General features: G+C 48.9%; 5 protein-coding genes across 5 annotated transcripts; 2 read left to right on the forward strand and 3 right to left on the reverse strand.

Moving 5' to 3' along the window:
• Positions 1 to 220: 220 nt before the first annotated feature.
• On the reverse strand, positions 221 to 5,075 carry SPPG_03141 (uncharacterized protein). The gene is made up of 5 exons (XM_016751417.1): positions 4,651 to 5,075; positions 4,029 to 4,588; positions 3,077 to 3,965; positions 2,664 to 3,005; positions 221 to 2,601 (listed from the first exon to the last, which is right to left on the reverse strand). Exons 1-5 carry the CDS (start codon positions 4,763 to 4,765, stop codon positions 326 to 328), a joined length of 4,182 nt encoding a protein of 1,393 aa, XP_016609367.1. The 5' UTR covers positions 4,766 to 5,075; the 3' UTR covers positions 221 to 325.
• Positions 5,076 to 6,065: 990 nt separating this feature from the next.
• SPPG_03142 (uncharacterized protein) lies at positions 6,066 to 6,710 on the forward strand (the record flags this gene model as incomplete). Its single annotated transcript, XM_016751418.1, has 3 exons — positions 6,066 to 6,278; positions 6,358 to 6,610; positions 6,673 to 6,710. 3 exons carry the CDS (start codon positions 6,066 to 6,068, stop codon positions 6,708 to 6,710), a joined length of 504 nt encoding a protein of 167 aa, XP_016609368.1.
• A 562-nt stretch (positions 6,711 to 7,272) lies between these two features.
• Positions 7,273 to 12,222, forward strand: SPPG_03143 (uncharacterized protein; the record flags this gene model as incomplete). Its single annotated transcript, XM_016751419.1, has 6 exons — positions 7,273 to 7,414; positions 7,481 to 9,714; positions 9,782 to 9,884; positions 9,967 to 10,674; positions 10,739 to 10,860; positions 10,932 to 12,222. The coding sequence occupies 6 exons, from the start codon at positions 7,273 to 7,275 to the stop codon at positions 12,084 to 12,086; spliced, it is 4,464 nt and encodes a 1,487-aa protein (XP_016609369.1). The 3' UTR covers positions 12,087 to 12,222.
• SPPG_09091 (uncharacterized protein) lies at positions 12,168 to 13,004 on the reverse strand. Its single transcript, XM_016757246.1, has one exon. The coding sequence runs from the start codon at positions 12,799 to 12,801 to the stop codon at positions 12,400 to 12,402; it is 402 nt and encodes a 133-aa protein (XP_016609370.1). The 5' UTR covers positions 12,802 to 13,004; the 3' UTR covers positions 12,168 to 12,399.
• Positions 13,005 to 13,246: 242 nt separating this feature from the next.
• SPPG_03144 (uncharacterized protein) lies at positions 13,247 to 15,332 on the reverse strand (the record flags this gene model as incomplete). The annotated part of the gene is made up of 8 exons (XM_016751420.1): positions 13,247 to 14,034; positions 14,096 to 14,169; positions 14,229 to 14,340; positions 14,409 to 14,498; positions 14,555 to 14,679; positions 14,742 to 14,787; positions 14,891 to 15,223; positions 15,287 to 15,332. 8 exons carry the CDS (start codon positions 15,330 to 15,332, stop codon positions 13,247 to 13,249), a joined length of 1,614 nt encoding a protein of 537 aa, XP_016609371.1.
• Between the last annotated feature and the right edge of the window lie 25 nt (positions 15,333 to 15,357).

Here is a 15,357-nt window from a genome sequence, read left to right on the forward strand (position 1 = left end):
TTGAATCAAAGGGAAATGTCGTCATTTTCATGGATGGAGAATTTTACATTTATTTACCCGCATTTTGGATATCACTATAACCATATTTGGATTAAACTCACTTACAGCTACAACATGCTATGTCACCCACACTGGATTATGTAATTGTTCATATTTCCATTTATGGCTAAATGAACAAGGGTGGGAAACAAACGTCGATGGGACGACAACGAAAACGACGACGGGGCCATTGGCGATTGGCAAGCAAGTTTATTAAACAAGGAAGCAGAACAGAAAATACATTTGCTCTCAAAAAGCACACACAGCAGCAGCATCGTTGTGTACACTACAGGCCTCTCATGAATCCACCACTCGGGAGCGACATGGGCATGGGCACACGCCTTCTTTCCTCTGCAGCATGCCACGACGGCTGCTGTCTCTCCCGATGCATCGACTCCTCGTCAAGTGGATCATGTGAACCCATAGGAGGAGACACACACTCAATGCTTGTGGCTGAACCCTTTTTGCGAAACAGGTTTGTGGCCGATCGGTGGGTTCGCGTGTCTTTGCTGCCGGATGAGATGGTGCCGTAATGACTACTAGACGACGATGAGCCATGTACCGGACTAAGGGGATGACTTCCAAGTGTCAGATTATCCCCAGATTTGGAATGGGAGTGCTTGGAAGAGTCTCGTCCTGTGAGAATGTTGCGGAGAGTTGTTCCAACCTTGTTGGTTCGCGCCAAAAACCCATAACCCTTCTTGGTCGGGGACTTTGCTGGTTTGGTAGGAGATTTGGGTGTTTCTTGTTGACTAGCTGGAGTAGGAGGTGCTGCAGCCGGCTGCTCTTTGTTAGTAGGTGGCGGTGGTGGGGTAGTCGTTATCCGTGGTATTGTCCCAGGAGTTGTCACGGTTGGGGGACGTTGAGAACGTTGAGTAGTAGAAAGTGGCGTAGGCACCACCATTGGGGACGGAGCATTCATATGCTCAGGTTGGGCGCGAACAGACCCGACAGGAGTCCCTACGTCACTTCCAATACTACCTTCACGTCGTGACCCTACCATGCGCCCCCAGCTGATTCTCCTCTTTTGTTTCTCCTCTTGAGGGGTAACTAAAGGGCTCATGGGTGCCAAAACAAAGGCGTCTTCATCGTCATCATCCACAGCGGCAATGGCATTAGACAAGAGTCCGTCCTGCATACTGAATGGGTACATTGTCGCCTGTGCCGCATTCGATGACACGGGTCCCGAGGAATTGGTGCTTCCGCTGCCAAGCCCGCGGACGAAATCTTTAATGTGGTCCACGGCTTGTGGGGTACCCACAATGGCTTTGGGTTTGCGCAGCGGGCTGGGACGTGACTGGTTGCGAGCAGAGTCGGGTATCGGTGGGATCGGAGGTGCAGGTGGGATGTGTCCAATGTCAAAATGTCCCGCCATTGACATGGGCGACGGGGCGACGAGAGTTGGCGCAGCAGAGCCAATGTGTGTTGGTATCATTCGTAACGCTAATTGTGTCGATGGGACAGGTGCTTGCGGTGGTGGTGGCGGTGCCAATTGGCCTGAACCGAGTTGGCCTGAACCGAGTTGGCCTGACCCGAGTTGGCCAGAATCGAGAGCATCTGGCATTGATCCTTCATTCCCGCCACTCCCTCGTCGCTTTGCCTCATCGTCGAACACTGGAGGTTCTCCGTATACGCTCAGCCCTCTTGACCTGGTGTAGGCTTCAAACGCAGGGTCGGCTTCCTCCGCCAGCGTTGTGGCAGTGACAGGTGGCAACACTGGTACCAATTCACTTTCCCCATTGGGTCCCCGCTGGCTTGCCTGCTCTTGGGCAGCAACATTGAGTTTTTCCATGATCGGAATCAAACTTGTTAACTTTGCTTTCTTTTCCACATCTTCTGGGGTGGCCAATGCCTCGATGCTCGCTTTAATGTCATCCCATTTTTCGCTAATGCATTGGTGCAATACAGCGCTTTCTCTCCTGAGATCAACTCGAGGTTTAGGACAGGGCGGTCGACCCATTCCATCAGGTGGTGTTGAGACCTGCTCAATAAACCCTTTCATGGCGTCGACATGTGTCGCAATCCAGTTGTTGCACGGCGCCATGTGGGGCTCCTTTCCCTCGAATTCGCTCAAATTGGCCAGATTTTGCAGAATCTTTGCAATTAGAGTCAATGTTCGTGCTGTAGATGCATCGGGGTGATCATTCATAATTCCAAACAGCTTGGGAGACAAAATAGCCGGACAAAAGAACCGAAGAAAGATGAATCCGCTCACAGCAGCATACTTGATTTTGGGTTCTGAAAACTTTGTGCCGGCAGTTTGGGCCATGTCCGAAAAGACAGCAACCAGCTCGATGGGACAATTGTTAGCGGAGCGTTGAATGGCTTCCCAAAAGATCGTGACGTGATTTAGGAGGCGCTTCCAATTCCGTTTCAGTAGCTCGGTTTCTTTGCCTTGTGGAAGACGAGCAGGATCGACCTCGCAGCTCTCTTTCGAAGTGTAGACACCGCGGATGAGGGATTGAAGCGTCTGATGGAGATATTCTTGACCAACCAACTTCATATACTGATCGAGTAGTTTGGTGGCGACAGAATTACCCCGGAAAATGATGTTTGGGTCATCTGCCAGCATAAAACGAGATGAGCACGATTGTGACATCCAAGCGCTAGATTGAAATACTCACCTGTAGCTACAATCTCGTCCTTTGTCAAACACTTGACGCCCTCCACATCTCTATTATGCGCAATCAGAATGTTTAAAACAGTTTTGGCAAACTCCTCTCTTTGCTGCGTTAATATCCCTCCCAAGAACCTGACACATGTCAAACTGGGTTCTGTTACAATCTGCAAAAACTCTTCGTAAAGGGCAATGGGCAGAGATTGGTCATTGGAAAGGATGTAAGCGATTCGAACGGCTCCCACGGGAGAGTTTGCGTTGTCGCTGGCTCGTGCGAATGGGCGGATTTGGTACCATTCTTCGACCTTTTTGCCAGTCTTGAGGGTGGAGAGGTTGATACTCACGTAACCTAGAATAAGTAGCAAACGGTTTAGCTGTTCCGACAAGTGGATATCGACAATGAACAAGGCCGAAACTCACCAATTTCGGAATCCTTTTGCAGCTTCATTGTAGCGCCGTTGAAGAAGAGTAATCTCAGCCTCGATCGACAGGGCGGAATGTCGCTGAACCGAAACTCCTCTCCCCAGAAAGGACTCTCCTCATTCCGTATCCCCGTCCTCGCCTGTTTCACATCGTTGAATAGAACAACACAATAGGGATTGATGCTCTTTACAAGTCCCGTGCTGCTCGATTTGAGATCCTTGGCTTCCATTACCCACAGCCGCATGGACCGGACGTTGGTTCCGTCTTGTTTGGGTGATTCCACACCGTTGAGGCTTTTACCGTAGACTGCAGCACATTTAGGACAGCATGAGCAGAATTTGCGAAACGTCTGCATCCATTCATGCTTGTCATTGGCGGATTCTGCAATCAGGTTGTAGGTTATTCGGCCACTAGTGGAAGTCGCACCCTCCTCGCTCCAGTCCAAAATCAACTGAAAACAGTTCGCTCGGCCAAAGTAACTGTCGTCAAGAGACCACACCTGTCCCCTTGACAGCGTCACTACCTCTCTAGGTGACTCGGAATCTTCGTGATCGAAACAGTATAATATCCCATCGTCCATTATGACAAAGTAATTGGTTGTCCAGCCACTGACTGTGTCCCCTCGTTTAATGTACACTCGCCCAGCCTTGAGCGGGTTCAATAAACTTCGAACTGAAACAGTGTTGAAATCCACCCGTTCTGCTCTGCCTATGTGGTTTTGTTCAAATATAACAATATCCTTTTGGGTGTCGATACTGGACATGAGGTCTTGGACAGAGCGAAGGACGGCGCCGCGGGACTCAATGTCAATGCAGTCTAGAGAGGCAACATCGTTCATAGCTTTTCGTATGAGAGAGAGCCGCTTTTCTTCGTACATTCTGACTTCCTGTATATGACGATATCAAATGAGCACGGTAAATTGAAACCAGAAACAGACGCAATGACTTACGTTTTCCAACGCAGGCATCATTTGTTCATAATAAACCTGCTGTGCTGTTGAGCGCTTTTCCTCTGATTTTCTTAATCCCTCCGCGGCAACCGATACTCGCTCAATAGCCCCTGCAGCCTTGATTTGCAGCTTCTCCAAATCCCTCTTTTTATCCGCCCTCAACTGAGCCTTACTCAAACTATCCACCATTTCGCTCGCCGCTGTCTGAGCGCTATCATACTCTTGTTTTGCCCGCCGAAAGTCGGTGTATGTGTCTTGCAATTGTCTCGTCAGTGCTCTACCCTGGTCAAGGTGTGCTTTGCGCATGGCCTCCATCTCCCGGATATGTCCTTGCATTGGGTCAATCACTGTGCGTTGTAGCTGGTTGGCCACTTGTATGTGAGCTTCCGCGAGAGAGTTCAGTTGGTCAGCTGCATCAAAGACGGCAGTCCATAAGCTCATGCTCAAGAGTTGGGATCGAACTGAGGTAGGGGCACCGGGGGATTGGTGGACTGATGCTGTGTAAGAATGTGGCCGCATGCCTTCCCAGGCCGATCGGTGGTAGCCTTGACATAGCTCCGCTGGAGTAACAGCCATACCGTTAGTACCAAAAAGTCGGAACTGCTGGATATGACAGACTCACCAAGCGCCATCCCATACTCTTGCTCGATCTCCTGTCTCCTTCTCCAGAATCCCACCAACTCCCGACACTGTCGGGTAGACTCCTCCGTAAACCCTGCAATCGTCGAAAGCGGCATGATCCACTAACGAAAACCAACCAAAATCCAATAATTAAAGATATAGTACTACTGAATACCAAAGGTTACAGAAGAAGCTCTAAACGGGTTCCAAATCCTCTGCATTCGGCCCGGACTTCTCCCTCAAAAAGAACCTTCTGCGCAGTGTTACAAGAGCAGGGGAAAAATATAATTAGACCCCTAAATCACTAGAGTTAGTGGCTCACGCTTAACCAGACCAAACAGCTATTCCAGCAGGGTCCCTATTCATGTGGTCAATTCGTTCATGAATGAGTTGCCAATGTCCGACACCAGATCAATCTAAAAATAGCTTTGAGGTAGTGTGATCAACTTCTGGATTTTATCCCACTCATATATGTAACTGGCCCGGAGATACTGGATTCCCGGTTCTGACCAATTACATGGTTTGCTGCTTCAAGCAAGGTTACGTTAAAGATCAATGCATGGCAGCGCGGTATTTACATGAAATGCATCGAGGTGCAGTGGGTGCACATCCGTATCGTGGGGACCTATTGGAGACTATCCATTCAGGGCTTTGTATTCCTCATGCGGATCTATGTGTTTGTCAACCGCTTTAATCCCTAATAATTCGTAACGTACACTCAAGAGGATTACAGATAAACTAGACCACGGGTACGATCCACGTTGATGAAGCAGAAGTGCGTGGCCGCATTTCGACTGTGGTCAAAGCGGTAATGAAATATAACCTTCTGGAACCCAAAGTTTTTCTAACGTTGTCATTTACTCAAAATTCCTGTCAGGAGTGCTAAGTTTAATCTTCCACCATGAAATCAAGATGCTACATCATTGCTTCCTTTGGCTAGCACTTCCAGTCTGACAGAGTGACAGTCAACTAATTTCTCCTGGAAAGAGCCAATCTGCCCGGACGATTGCAAGCTCACATTAAATTGTTGCTAATTTATCTAGTACATTCTGGAAATGCTTCATACAGTGTGCACGCCATCCCGTATACTTTGACAGTATGCCAAAGGTTGGAAACACATACAATATCAGTCATTTCTGGCTGTTACGACGATAGGACTTCAAAAACATCGACAGATTGATCAGCAGAAATCCTGAAGAGCAAGTCCAATCTGAGTGGGCCAAACGTGAGGTCAAACTCACCTTGTCACGCCAATTAGTAAGCAATGACGCGCGACCAACGAGATCAAGCCACGTTTCAATCACGCAAGACTGCTCACAACTTTTGAACAAACGTATAAATACGATAGGTCACTTTTCAAGATCTACTGCCATATTTTGACGCACTTTGCACCCAACACAAAACAACAACAACGAAATGCCTCGCAGAAGCGGTGGTGGAAGCGGCGGTCGGGGCGGTTCTGCTCCCAGAACCTCGACACCACCAGCAGCTCCCCGGAACAGATCTTACTCTTCTGCGCCCCCTGTTAACCCTTCTCGATCAGCACCTCCTCCCCAGCAGCCACGCGGAGATTCCATGTTGGGTCGTTTTGCCAGCACGGCTGCGGGAGTAGCTGTAGGAAGTGCAGTTGTGAGTGTCTTGATTACCGTTCATGTTATGTTCATAGAGTGCAACAGTTATGAACTAATGGATGTTCATGCCATTATAGGGCCACACTCTTGTTTCCATGTTTGGCGGCCTGTTTCCACGATCCGCACACGATCAAATCGCGCAACAGAATGAAACCCTGCCACCCGATCAGCAACAAGCGGTAGCTCAGGCCTCTCTCTCACAACGCCTATTGGGGACTGCAACTCTTTGGGGTGTTGGTGGAGGTGCATGGTGGTATAGAAACAGACTGCTTGCACAGACTCGGAACACGAGGGCGGCAGGTCCGAGAGTGGCAGCGGTTGTGGCAGCTGGTACGTATCATTGAGGTTTGCGTTTACAAAGCGCACTGCTTTGAACTTACAATTATTTGTAGGATCCGGTATCTTGGGATTGGTAAATCTGGTCAGCTAGAAGAGAATTGGATGATGCTGTTCATGTTTGTTTGTGATGACGTAAAATGACTTTGTCCGAAAGAGATGTCCGATTAATTGGTTCGATCCACTATACAAGCTTTGTCAGAGCTGTCAAATCATTGCACCTCCACCTTGTAGCTTATTTGCCCATTTGCCATCTGACAGGCCCAAGTCATCCTGGGGAGGCGGTTCGCTCGTCCCTTGCTCTCCGCTCAGCGGGTGAAGTGCTATTCTCAGTAGAAGTTGTGACATGACCGGTTCTCCACTGTTTCTAGTCTCTTCACCTGCTATCTATGTCCGAGATCAGTGACACCTAAGAGCAACTTATTCCAATTTCTCTTTGCCATCGGTAGGCAGTAGGCTGTAAGTTTGCACATTCCTTCATTGAAGTTGTTCAGCTATGAATTGCGATAGCTTTTATGTGTATCATACTGATCTCTTCGAATGTGATCAGGAGGCTTCACATACCTGAACGTATCTCCCATCTTCGTACATACCCCAGACTTTTTTTACATATCTCCAGTTGCTATGCTCTGGATCTCAATTGGAGACGTGCAGATATGACCCCCTTGTCGGATATCCAAATGGAAACAGTGCCGAAAACTCCAGAAGAAGCGCACGCTGTAGCAGAATTTTATCGGCAAAAGTACGAACAGTCCTTGAAATTAGCCAGATCACTGAGCACGACTGTGAAAACCGCAGGTACGCGGCCATTCCAAGTTCATGACGAACCAATATCTGGGATCGCTGATGAACCACGATATGCAGCTCCGATCCGTAGTCCTCAGCAAGCACTCCTTCCTGCGGAAGCAGGAATTAGCGCTGAAGCATCACGTCAATACAATGGAAGTCCCTCTCAACAGGCCACAGTAACTGGTACTGCCGGGTCTCCCGCTTCCGCTGGGCCTGGCAAAGATGCGGTCCCGTTGACACAGTCAAGTTGGACGTATCCGTCGTCCCGAACACCTTCGCAGCCTACTACTTCAGCTTCATTCCCGGGGAAGACGCTTTCAAATGCAATCATCAACAGCGCTGCCCCCATCCAAATACATCCCTCACAGAAAACTTCACCAGCTGGCAAGAATGCTGACATGCAAAACGCACCTGCGTCTTCGCAAGCTGCTATCGTAGAGCCCGCATGTTATGCAATTTTGCCATCGTTGTACCCTTCAAAACCTATTCCGCACTGTGTACATGGGAGTGTCGAACACATGGCAGCATTCACTGCTAGTATATCGGAACAGCCCCCTGGATCTGCTCGTAGGGTGCCCTCGTCGGATGTGCTGGTCGATTCTATTAGTCCAGATCTCACTACGCAGGACGCCGGTACTGCGTTTCTTGGTTCACACCTGCCGCTGGTAACGAAGGCCCATAGATGGCAGAGCTTGTCGGGAAATGACTCGACGGTCACCGATGCAGGATCAGCCAGTCGTGAGGATTCCATGAAAACCATACCTCAACCGGATCCCCAGCAAATGCCAGCGCCCCAAACAAGTCAAGCCACGATGCAGCATACCAGCCAATCTCAACAAGCTTCCTTTCCTGCAATGGCGCGGCAAACACATTTGCAGGGATACTTGATCTCAAACAATATTGCAGCTGGCATGCATTTCGCGAATGCACCGCATTCAGGAGAGGGCGGCATTCAAACAAATGTCCAATCATGGACTTCTCTGGCTCCCGGCCGTTCACCTCAAGTACACATTCCATCTGCGAGCGGGCAATTTCCGAATGCTTTGAATCAGCAATCACATTTCATTGGACTTACTTGCGTGCAAGGATCGGGAAGTATTGCTCCAATTTGGTACCCCGTAAATTTGGTACATGCGCAAGGCATGGCTCACCTTCCCCAAGCAATGCTGGCAAACCCAACCGTGACGCCAACACCCGACCGTAGTGCAGCATTTGCGTCTGTTACACATGCGCAGCTAAAGGCTTCGCAATCCAGTGTAAGGCAACTGCGCCCTGCAGACCTCAGTACATCGGGATCTCTTAAGCTGGCAGCACAAACATATCAATCGCAGCATACGCCTCCAGCAGTCAGTAACACTCGGGACACTGCTGGCGCTGCCACAGGTCAAGTTCGGCCAACGTCATCGGGGACTGTGGCTGATACAACTTCGTCAGGAACGCGTCCAAATCATTACCAACAGCAGCAAGTCGCCAGAGGCTTGTATGAAGGAACCTCATCGGGTTCAAGTACATCACACGTGAATGATAACGGCAATTCACGGCAAAGATGCTCGACGGGCGGGAAATCTTTTGAGAAAATCGTAAAGCGGGCTGCCCATGTACACCAGCAAGAAAGCCAGCTTAGAGAAATGTACGACGATCTTGTTACAAAGGAGCGAAAATTGCATGAAGAGTTGCATCAAGCTAGATATAGGCGGTTGGAAATGGAAGGTCGAATAATGCCTCAACAGCCCAAGTCAATCCAACAGCGAATTGAACCTCGAACGGATCCGCAAGGCACCGCAAGCGCAAGGTCCCAACAGCAAGCAGCTACGCAAAAGAGTCATAAGAACCAGCCACCAGTAATACATTCGCAGCAACCGGTGTCAAGAACGCCGCAGAAGGTTCGTATGCAGACTGTTCAGTCGCAGAATACCCCTACTGTCACGACACAAACGTATCAGGGCGAAACACAAGTCAGTCCCCCTCAGAACCCCCCGAACAGTACTTTTCAGCACAATCCAGGCCCACTTCAAGTTCAACAACCACTGGGTGCGCCTTCAACTCAACAACATCAGGACTACTTAAAAGAATGGACCGGATATCGACGTCGTTACGCGCAATTGGCCAGTGAAGTGACGGGATTTTTGGCAAGGAAGCGGCCCGACTTTATAACACCAGCATCTGTGATTCGATGGTTACGTGAACTGGGCAAGCTTCTAGAAGGCGTAGAATCGTATTCGATAGCGACGAAAGAGCTAGCATGGTTCTGCAGTGTTGAGAATGCTTATTCCTGGATGTATGCTCCGTATCTGAAGGCTGACTTAATGGTGAGGCTTGATAGTGTGTTGCTTACTTCGTCTAGTGGCTTAATGGAACGTCCTTTTACATTCTTAGGGGTGCTTTCGAGGATTGAAGTTGCCCGTATATTTTGCACAAGTCTATCACGTCTTCACAGTCGCCTCACAGTTCTCACATCTGATGCTTCCGGAATTACTGGGTACGTATCTGGCTTGCGCCTTCCTTTTATGTCAGTTTTAGAAGCATGTTTCTCATTCTCGGTCGCGTGCTTGCTTTTCAAGACGTTGTCATGAACGGGCTCACGATTCTCAAACAGCTCGAGCGTGTCAGGGTATTAGATCCAGATATCACCCCATGGAGCTCGAATTTTAAAGCCAAATATCTTGCTGTGATGGAACTGCGTCTGCGTCAGATTTCGAAGCATGCATCGACCAACGGCTGTGAATCGTCGATTCAGAAAGGTGTGCAGCATCCTCAAACACAACCAAATCTCGGTGAAGCACCGGTCGTTAGCGTCGAGGATGCTACGCCAAAATTTTCGGAACTTTTCCCGATACGAAAATGTTACTTGCGGCATCCTATCGAAATTACACCCAAGACAACTTGCTTGTCATTTCTGATCACAGTAACCTCAAGTCTCTATACCATTATCCGTATGCAGGATGCAAAGTCTGGTCCCCCTCGTCACTATGTGCGGATAAGTTGTAATCGATCGGAGGACACGATAGAGACTTGGCCATCATTTGTATCTGGAGTTACCTGCAACGACGTGCTTATGGTATCAGATCGTAAAAGATGTGACGGACCAATCGTTTTGAATGCTGCCCTCGTTGCAGGTAGTAATAAGATTGCGCTTACTTGTGACTGGGATGGAATTGACGAACAGACGAGGATGGTTGCGGTTGACTATATTGTTTTTGTGGACATGGACGAAGCAATACAGGTAGTAAAGAAGCAGAGAATTGATTTCAAGACGAGCTGGGATAGATGTGAGTGCGTGCGCCATTGCGGACAGATTACATCCAGCTGAAGTGTTGCCTGTGTTTCCCTTAGATCTTCAGTCGCGAACCCAGACCCATGGCGATAGCCCTACTGCTCTCTTAGACCTTGTCGATCCTACAACACGGAAGAAATTGGAAATTCCTGTTCGAACGTCAGGATGCGCACATGTAGCAGTAAGTTGTTTTTTGCTGTTGTTTAGCTCGGTGCCGGTCTTTTGTTAAGTGACATGATCTCCAACAACCAGTGCTTCGACCTGCAAACGTATCTCAAGGAGCAACTCAAGCATCGCAAGTTTACATGTCCGATTTGTCATCTCGCGGCTGGTGTCCAAGACTTGCTCGTGGACGGCTGGATTGAAGCGCTCTTGAGCAAAACGGAGCCGGATGAGACGAATGTACTGTTGAAGTTCCCTGCCATGTCTAGTACAACCAACGAGGAACTCCCTCATTCAGGCGCCAACGGTGATAGTAATGCCCGCAATAATACCGACGCGTTGCTTTTAGCGGACGATGCACCGGATGTCATAGAGCTTCGAATCCCACCGATCCAGCGAGTGGACAGAAAATATATACTGGTCGACACACCGTCGCCCGTGCTCACAGCGAGGAGTGGGGAGATGATGGAGGATGTGGAGCTGCTGCCGAATGTGGACGGTAGCGAAGATGGCGCGGCGTCACCAGCAAAGGATGCAGAAGAATCTCTCACGGAGATGATAGTGGATGTCGAAAACTCTGGTATGGAAGTGGATGAAGGTGACAAGACTATTCAGATTGCAGACGCAAGCGTTGATCCGTCTCCCGGAATGGAAATGGAGGACAGTCGGGCAACCGAGGACACGAGAGGCGAGGCTGAGGAGCTGCCAAATAATGATTTAGAGCACCGTGTGGCGGAGGAATTGGCCAACTTACAAGTATACGACCGCGTGCCTGATAAGGTGACAGTAGCTGAGGACAATGCCCAGGGAACGGCAGTCCAGGAGGTAGAAATCACAGCGCCGGAGACGATGGGGGACCGGATCCTGGACGCCGTAGTGGTGGCAGCAGAGCCGCAATCCAGCAACGGACTGATGCAAAGCGGTGCTGGAAAGTTACCGGAAACTACTTTCCAAAAAACCCTCCAAGAAGTTTTAGAAGACGACGAAGATATTGAGCTCATGTCAGGTAGCATCTTAACTCTGCAACCTCAGACTGTCAAGCGCCCCATGTCCCCCCATATCCCGGTTACCGAGGTCCGTTCTCATCCCGTCAAGCGCCAGAAGCTCAGTTTTCTCCCGCCTCGCAAACTGACCTTTGCCCAATCCATAACAACATTCAATCCCGAGGAAGATGCCGCACAGATTGTGCAAAGGCTGGGATTCGATGTCGCAACAATGTACCATAAGATTTTCCATACTGTGTGAATATTCGGTAGATTCAACGTTGGTCGTGTTTGGAAATACGAGAAGCCGGCCCATCGTTTGCTTTAATTTAAATGCACAGAATTAGCAATGTAAAACTCAACGTTTTTCAAATATATATTAAGGAAAAAATAGCCAATGCAGGGTATGCAAGAGATCGCTTGGTAACATACAGGAATGGATACAAGAAACAAGCAATGAATGTACAAGAAATTGGCACTACCCAAACGGAAAAAGCCAGTGTGCAATCCATCCTACATCATTCTGCAGTCCGCTCACTCCAAAATTCCCTCATCCACTTTGTCAAAAGACGTTTTCAGTCCATCGAAACCCACACGTCCAAGGGCGCTGGATACTTGTCATTTCTCCTATCAAACAAATCAGGGACATTTTGGACGACCGTTTCCACCGATCTTTTGTTTGTGGCCGCTCCACGGACTTTGGGACCGCTGTTCAAAAGACGGGGGAGGAGACGGGTGGTGTAGCGAGGTGCTTGTGAGAGGAGAGTAAGTGATATTGGGTGGGTTTTGAGTGGAGGTTGGTGTTGTGCTTCGTCTTGGTGCAGCTCACTGGAGGTGTTGGGCATATTTGGATAACGGTTGAAATTGGTGTTGGCTGCTGCTGGTGAGGACTTTTTGGCCGGTAACTGGGGGCGCTGGTGGCTGGCAGGTCTTAAAAGTGTTGTGTTCTGATCAAGTCTCCTAGCGCGACAACACATGCGATAGCGCGACCGCTACGCTATTTTGTGAACGTCCAAGGAAGCTCAAAAGTGTGAAAAACGCTCTAAATCTTTGGAATTTGGTTCTTCCGTTCTGAAGATGAGAGGCGTGGAAGGTTGAGGAAAGCCGCCCCTCCCTTTAAACACTTGTTCCCCAAATCCTACTCCAAAAAGCCCTTTTGCGTTTAACGCCAAGTCATGCTGGTTACCTTTTACCCTGTTGCCCCAACTTGAAGGGTTTTTAGGAAAGCGCGTCGTGTTGCGCGCCGCGACCGGGCGTTTGGCAAACTGACTTTTTACCAGTTTTTGAATGTTTGTAAAAACTGCCACAACAGCAGTTGATAGGATGCATGCAAAAAGAAGCTGGGTATTTATTCGTATTTACAGCTTTACAGCGGATATGTCTATTCTTTACATTTAGCGACCAAGAAAATGAGACAAAGCTCTAGTCATCCGTTAGATCAATAAAATCCATGGGTGATATGTTACTCCCAGTGATGGCTGAAGAGTGAGCCGAATCCTCATCCATTGACTCCTCTTCCGACTCTGAGTAGATTTCAATCACCTGGTTCTCCTCTTCTGTGTCACCCTCACTGTCTTCTTCTTCCTCCTCCTCATCATCCTCCTTTTCACTGCATTCGCCACTCTCTACCTCATCAGAGTTGGCAGTTGAATGCGATTGTACATCGTCCTCCATATCACTCTCATCAGAGGTGTCCTCCTCTTCATCTGTTAGTTCTTCCATAACATCTACTGAGAAATCAGGACGAATAGGTAGTTGCATCAATTCTTCATCCTCCTTCTCCTCTTCTGCATGCTGTTGCATTCTAGACCAGTTGCCGTCTTTCGCGTCAGCACGTCGCTCCCGATCATCTTTCGGTTTTGCTTTATGAGGAAGATGGCACTTTTTATTTTTGCATTTCCCCTCCGCAAAATCTGGGCACTGGTAAACATGCCGATTCTTGCACTGATCACCAGCCTCACAGAAACCCTCAAGCGCAAAATCGCGACAGATAGCAGCATCGGGACTTAGCTTGACATGCAGGTACGGACAATTCTCGTTCCTACAGCGTCCACGCTCAAAATGCAGACAGGTGGGCATATTGTGCATATTTGGGCTGTGGGAAAGTTTGCAGGACTCCACATCACATTGGCCTTTTAAAAAGGCGGGGCAGACTGCCAATCGTTCAGGCACGTGAGCGAAGCGACAGTACAGACCTTTGTCGCATCGACCTATAGTGCCCGGAAATGCAACTTTAGAAACGCGAAAGGGTACAGTCATGTGGACCCTTACCAAAGCGATAGAATTGGCAGTATTTCGGCTTCCGTAGAATCTTATTTCTGTTATGCATCGCCTTTGTACCTTCCCTGTAATAGTAATCTTAGTGACCAAGCTGAAATTCTTACAGTAAATGCCCGGCACAAACTTGAGAGAGGGAGGCGTTTTGTTTGATAATACGAGATTTCCTGTTTTGCTTCGCACGAAAGACAGTCCATTTAGGACCACACGCTTTGGGGTTTTCTTCTGTGGCGTAATCTCTGCATTTTAAGCATCGCACGTTGCTGATCGGTAAACCGTTCTCGGACAGCGAATCGCATGCATATACCTGTCTTGCGTATAAGTTTCCTCCCCGATGCATCCCGGATAAAAGCAACCCCGTTGATGTTTACAGTTTTTCGCCGTGGCGTTGCTAGATCTAGCATGCCAAATCAACACACACTTGCTGCTCGACGCTGCAAATGACCGCTGTACCTCGTTTCGCATTGGCTGCTACTAGTTTACTACCATCGGCGCTCTTACTGTACTGCATTCCATCCACGATGATGAGCGTCTTATTTGCGGATCTCGAGTATGTCTTTTTCGACAGTTTCTTTGATCTGACGCAAACATGACATGAGCTTGACCAATCTGAAGTCCACACACAAGGAGCTTCACGTACCGGATAGGTGTCGGTGGTTTTGGAGGCCTTGGCTTGCTAAGTGGCGCTAGAGCAGCCGAGTTAGAATATCAGGTGGCTATATCGAAAATAACGACAGTCCCCCTTGGTCCTATCCATGTATGGCACCATTAACGAGGAGCACTACCTACCACTCCCAACCCGCACAAGCTTATTGCCCGTTTTTACAAAAGCCGTGGACGGATCGTTGGCTTCGTTTTGCGGCTGACCCGATGGCATATCAAGAGGCAATGAAGATGACCTCGGTATATTGACTAGCGTCCGGTGACGAGATGGCTTATACGCTTTGCTGGCAGGCACATGCTTGGAGTTGGTAACTGATGTGGACGGAAGGGGAGCGTTGGTTGCCTTGTTGACAAGAGTGAGGTTGTGGCTCCGTTGGAAAGGCCGCTTCTGATATGGATGGAATGTCCGTCCATGGTATTGTGCACTCGAGCTTAAACGAGGCTGACGATTCAGTGCACCTGTAGTAATAAGTCAGTGAAATTTATGCCTGGTGTGGACGGTTGTGTAGGAGAGAACATCACCTGACAAAAGTGCAATCTGCTTCAAAATCTCGTCATTGTCGGCCATTGCTGTCATCTGCAGGGACAGAGGG

This window comes from Spizellomyces punctatus (assembly GCF_000182565.1).
Source record: "Spizellomyces punctatus DAOM BR117 chromosome Unknown supercont1.5, whole genome shotgun sequence".
NCBI classification, from domain to species: domain Eukaryota; kingdom Fungi; phylum Chytridiomycota; class Chytridiomycetes; order Spizellomycetales; family Spizellomycetaceae; genus Spizellomyces; species Spizellomyces punctatus.

What these genes read in the sequence shown, in the direction of transcription:
- SPPG_09091 (XM_016757246.1), bottom strand. Translation starts at nt 12,801, where the DNA reads ATGTGTTGTCGCGCTAGGAGACTTGATCAGAACACAACACTTTTAAGA.
- SPPG_03141 (XM_016751417.1), bottom strand. Translation starts at nt 4,765, where the DNA reads ATGCCGCTTTCGACGATTGCAGGGTTTACGGAGGAGTCTACCCGACAG. An exon ending in GCAAAAGGATTCCGAAATTG is followed by an intron (nt 3,006 to 3,076) that starts GTGAGTTTCGGC and finishes TACTTATTCTAG; the next exon opens with GTTACGTGAGTATCAACCTC. An exon ending in GGACGAGATTGTAGCTACAG is followed by an intron (nt 2,602 to 2,663) that starts GTGAGTATTTCA and finishes TTATGCTGGCAG; the next exon opens with ATGACCCAAACATCATTTTC.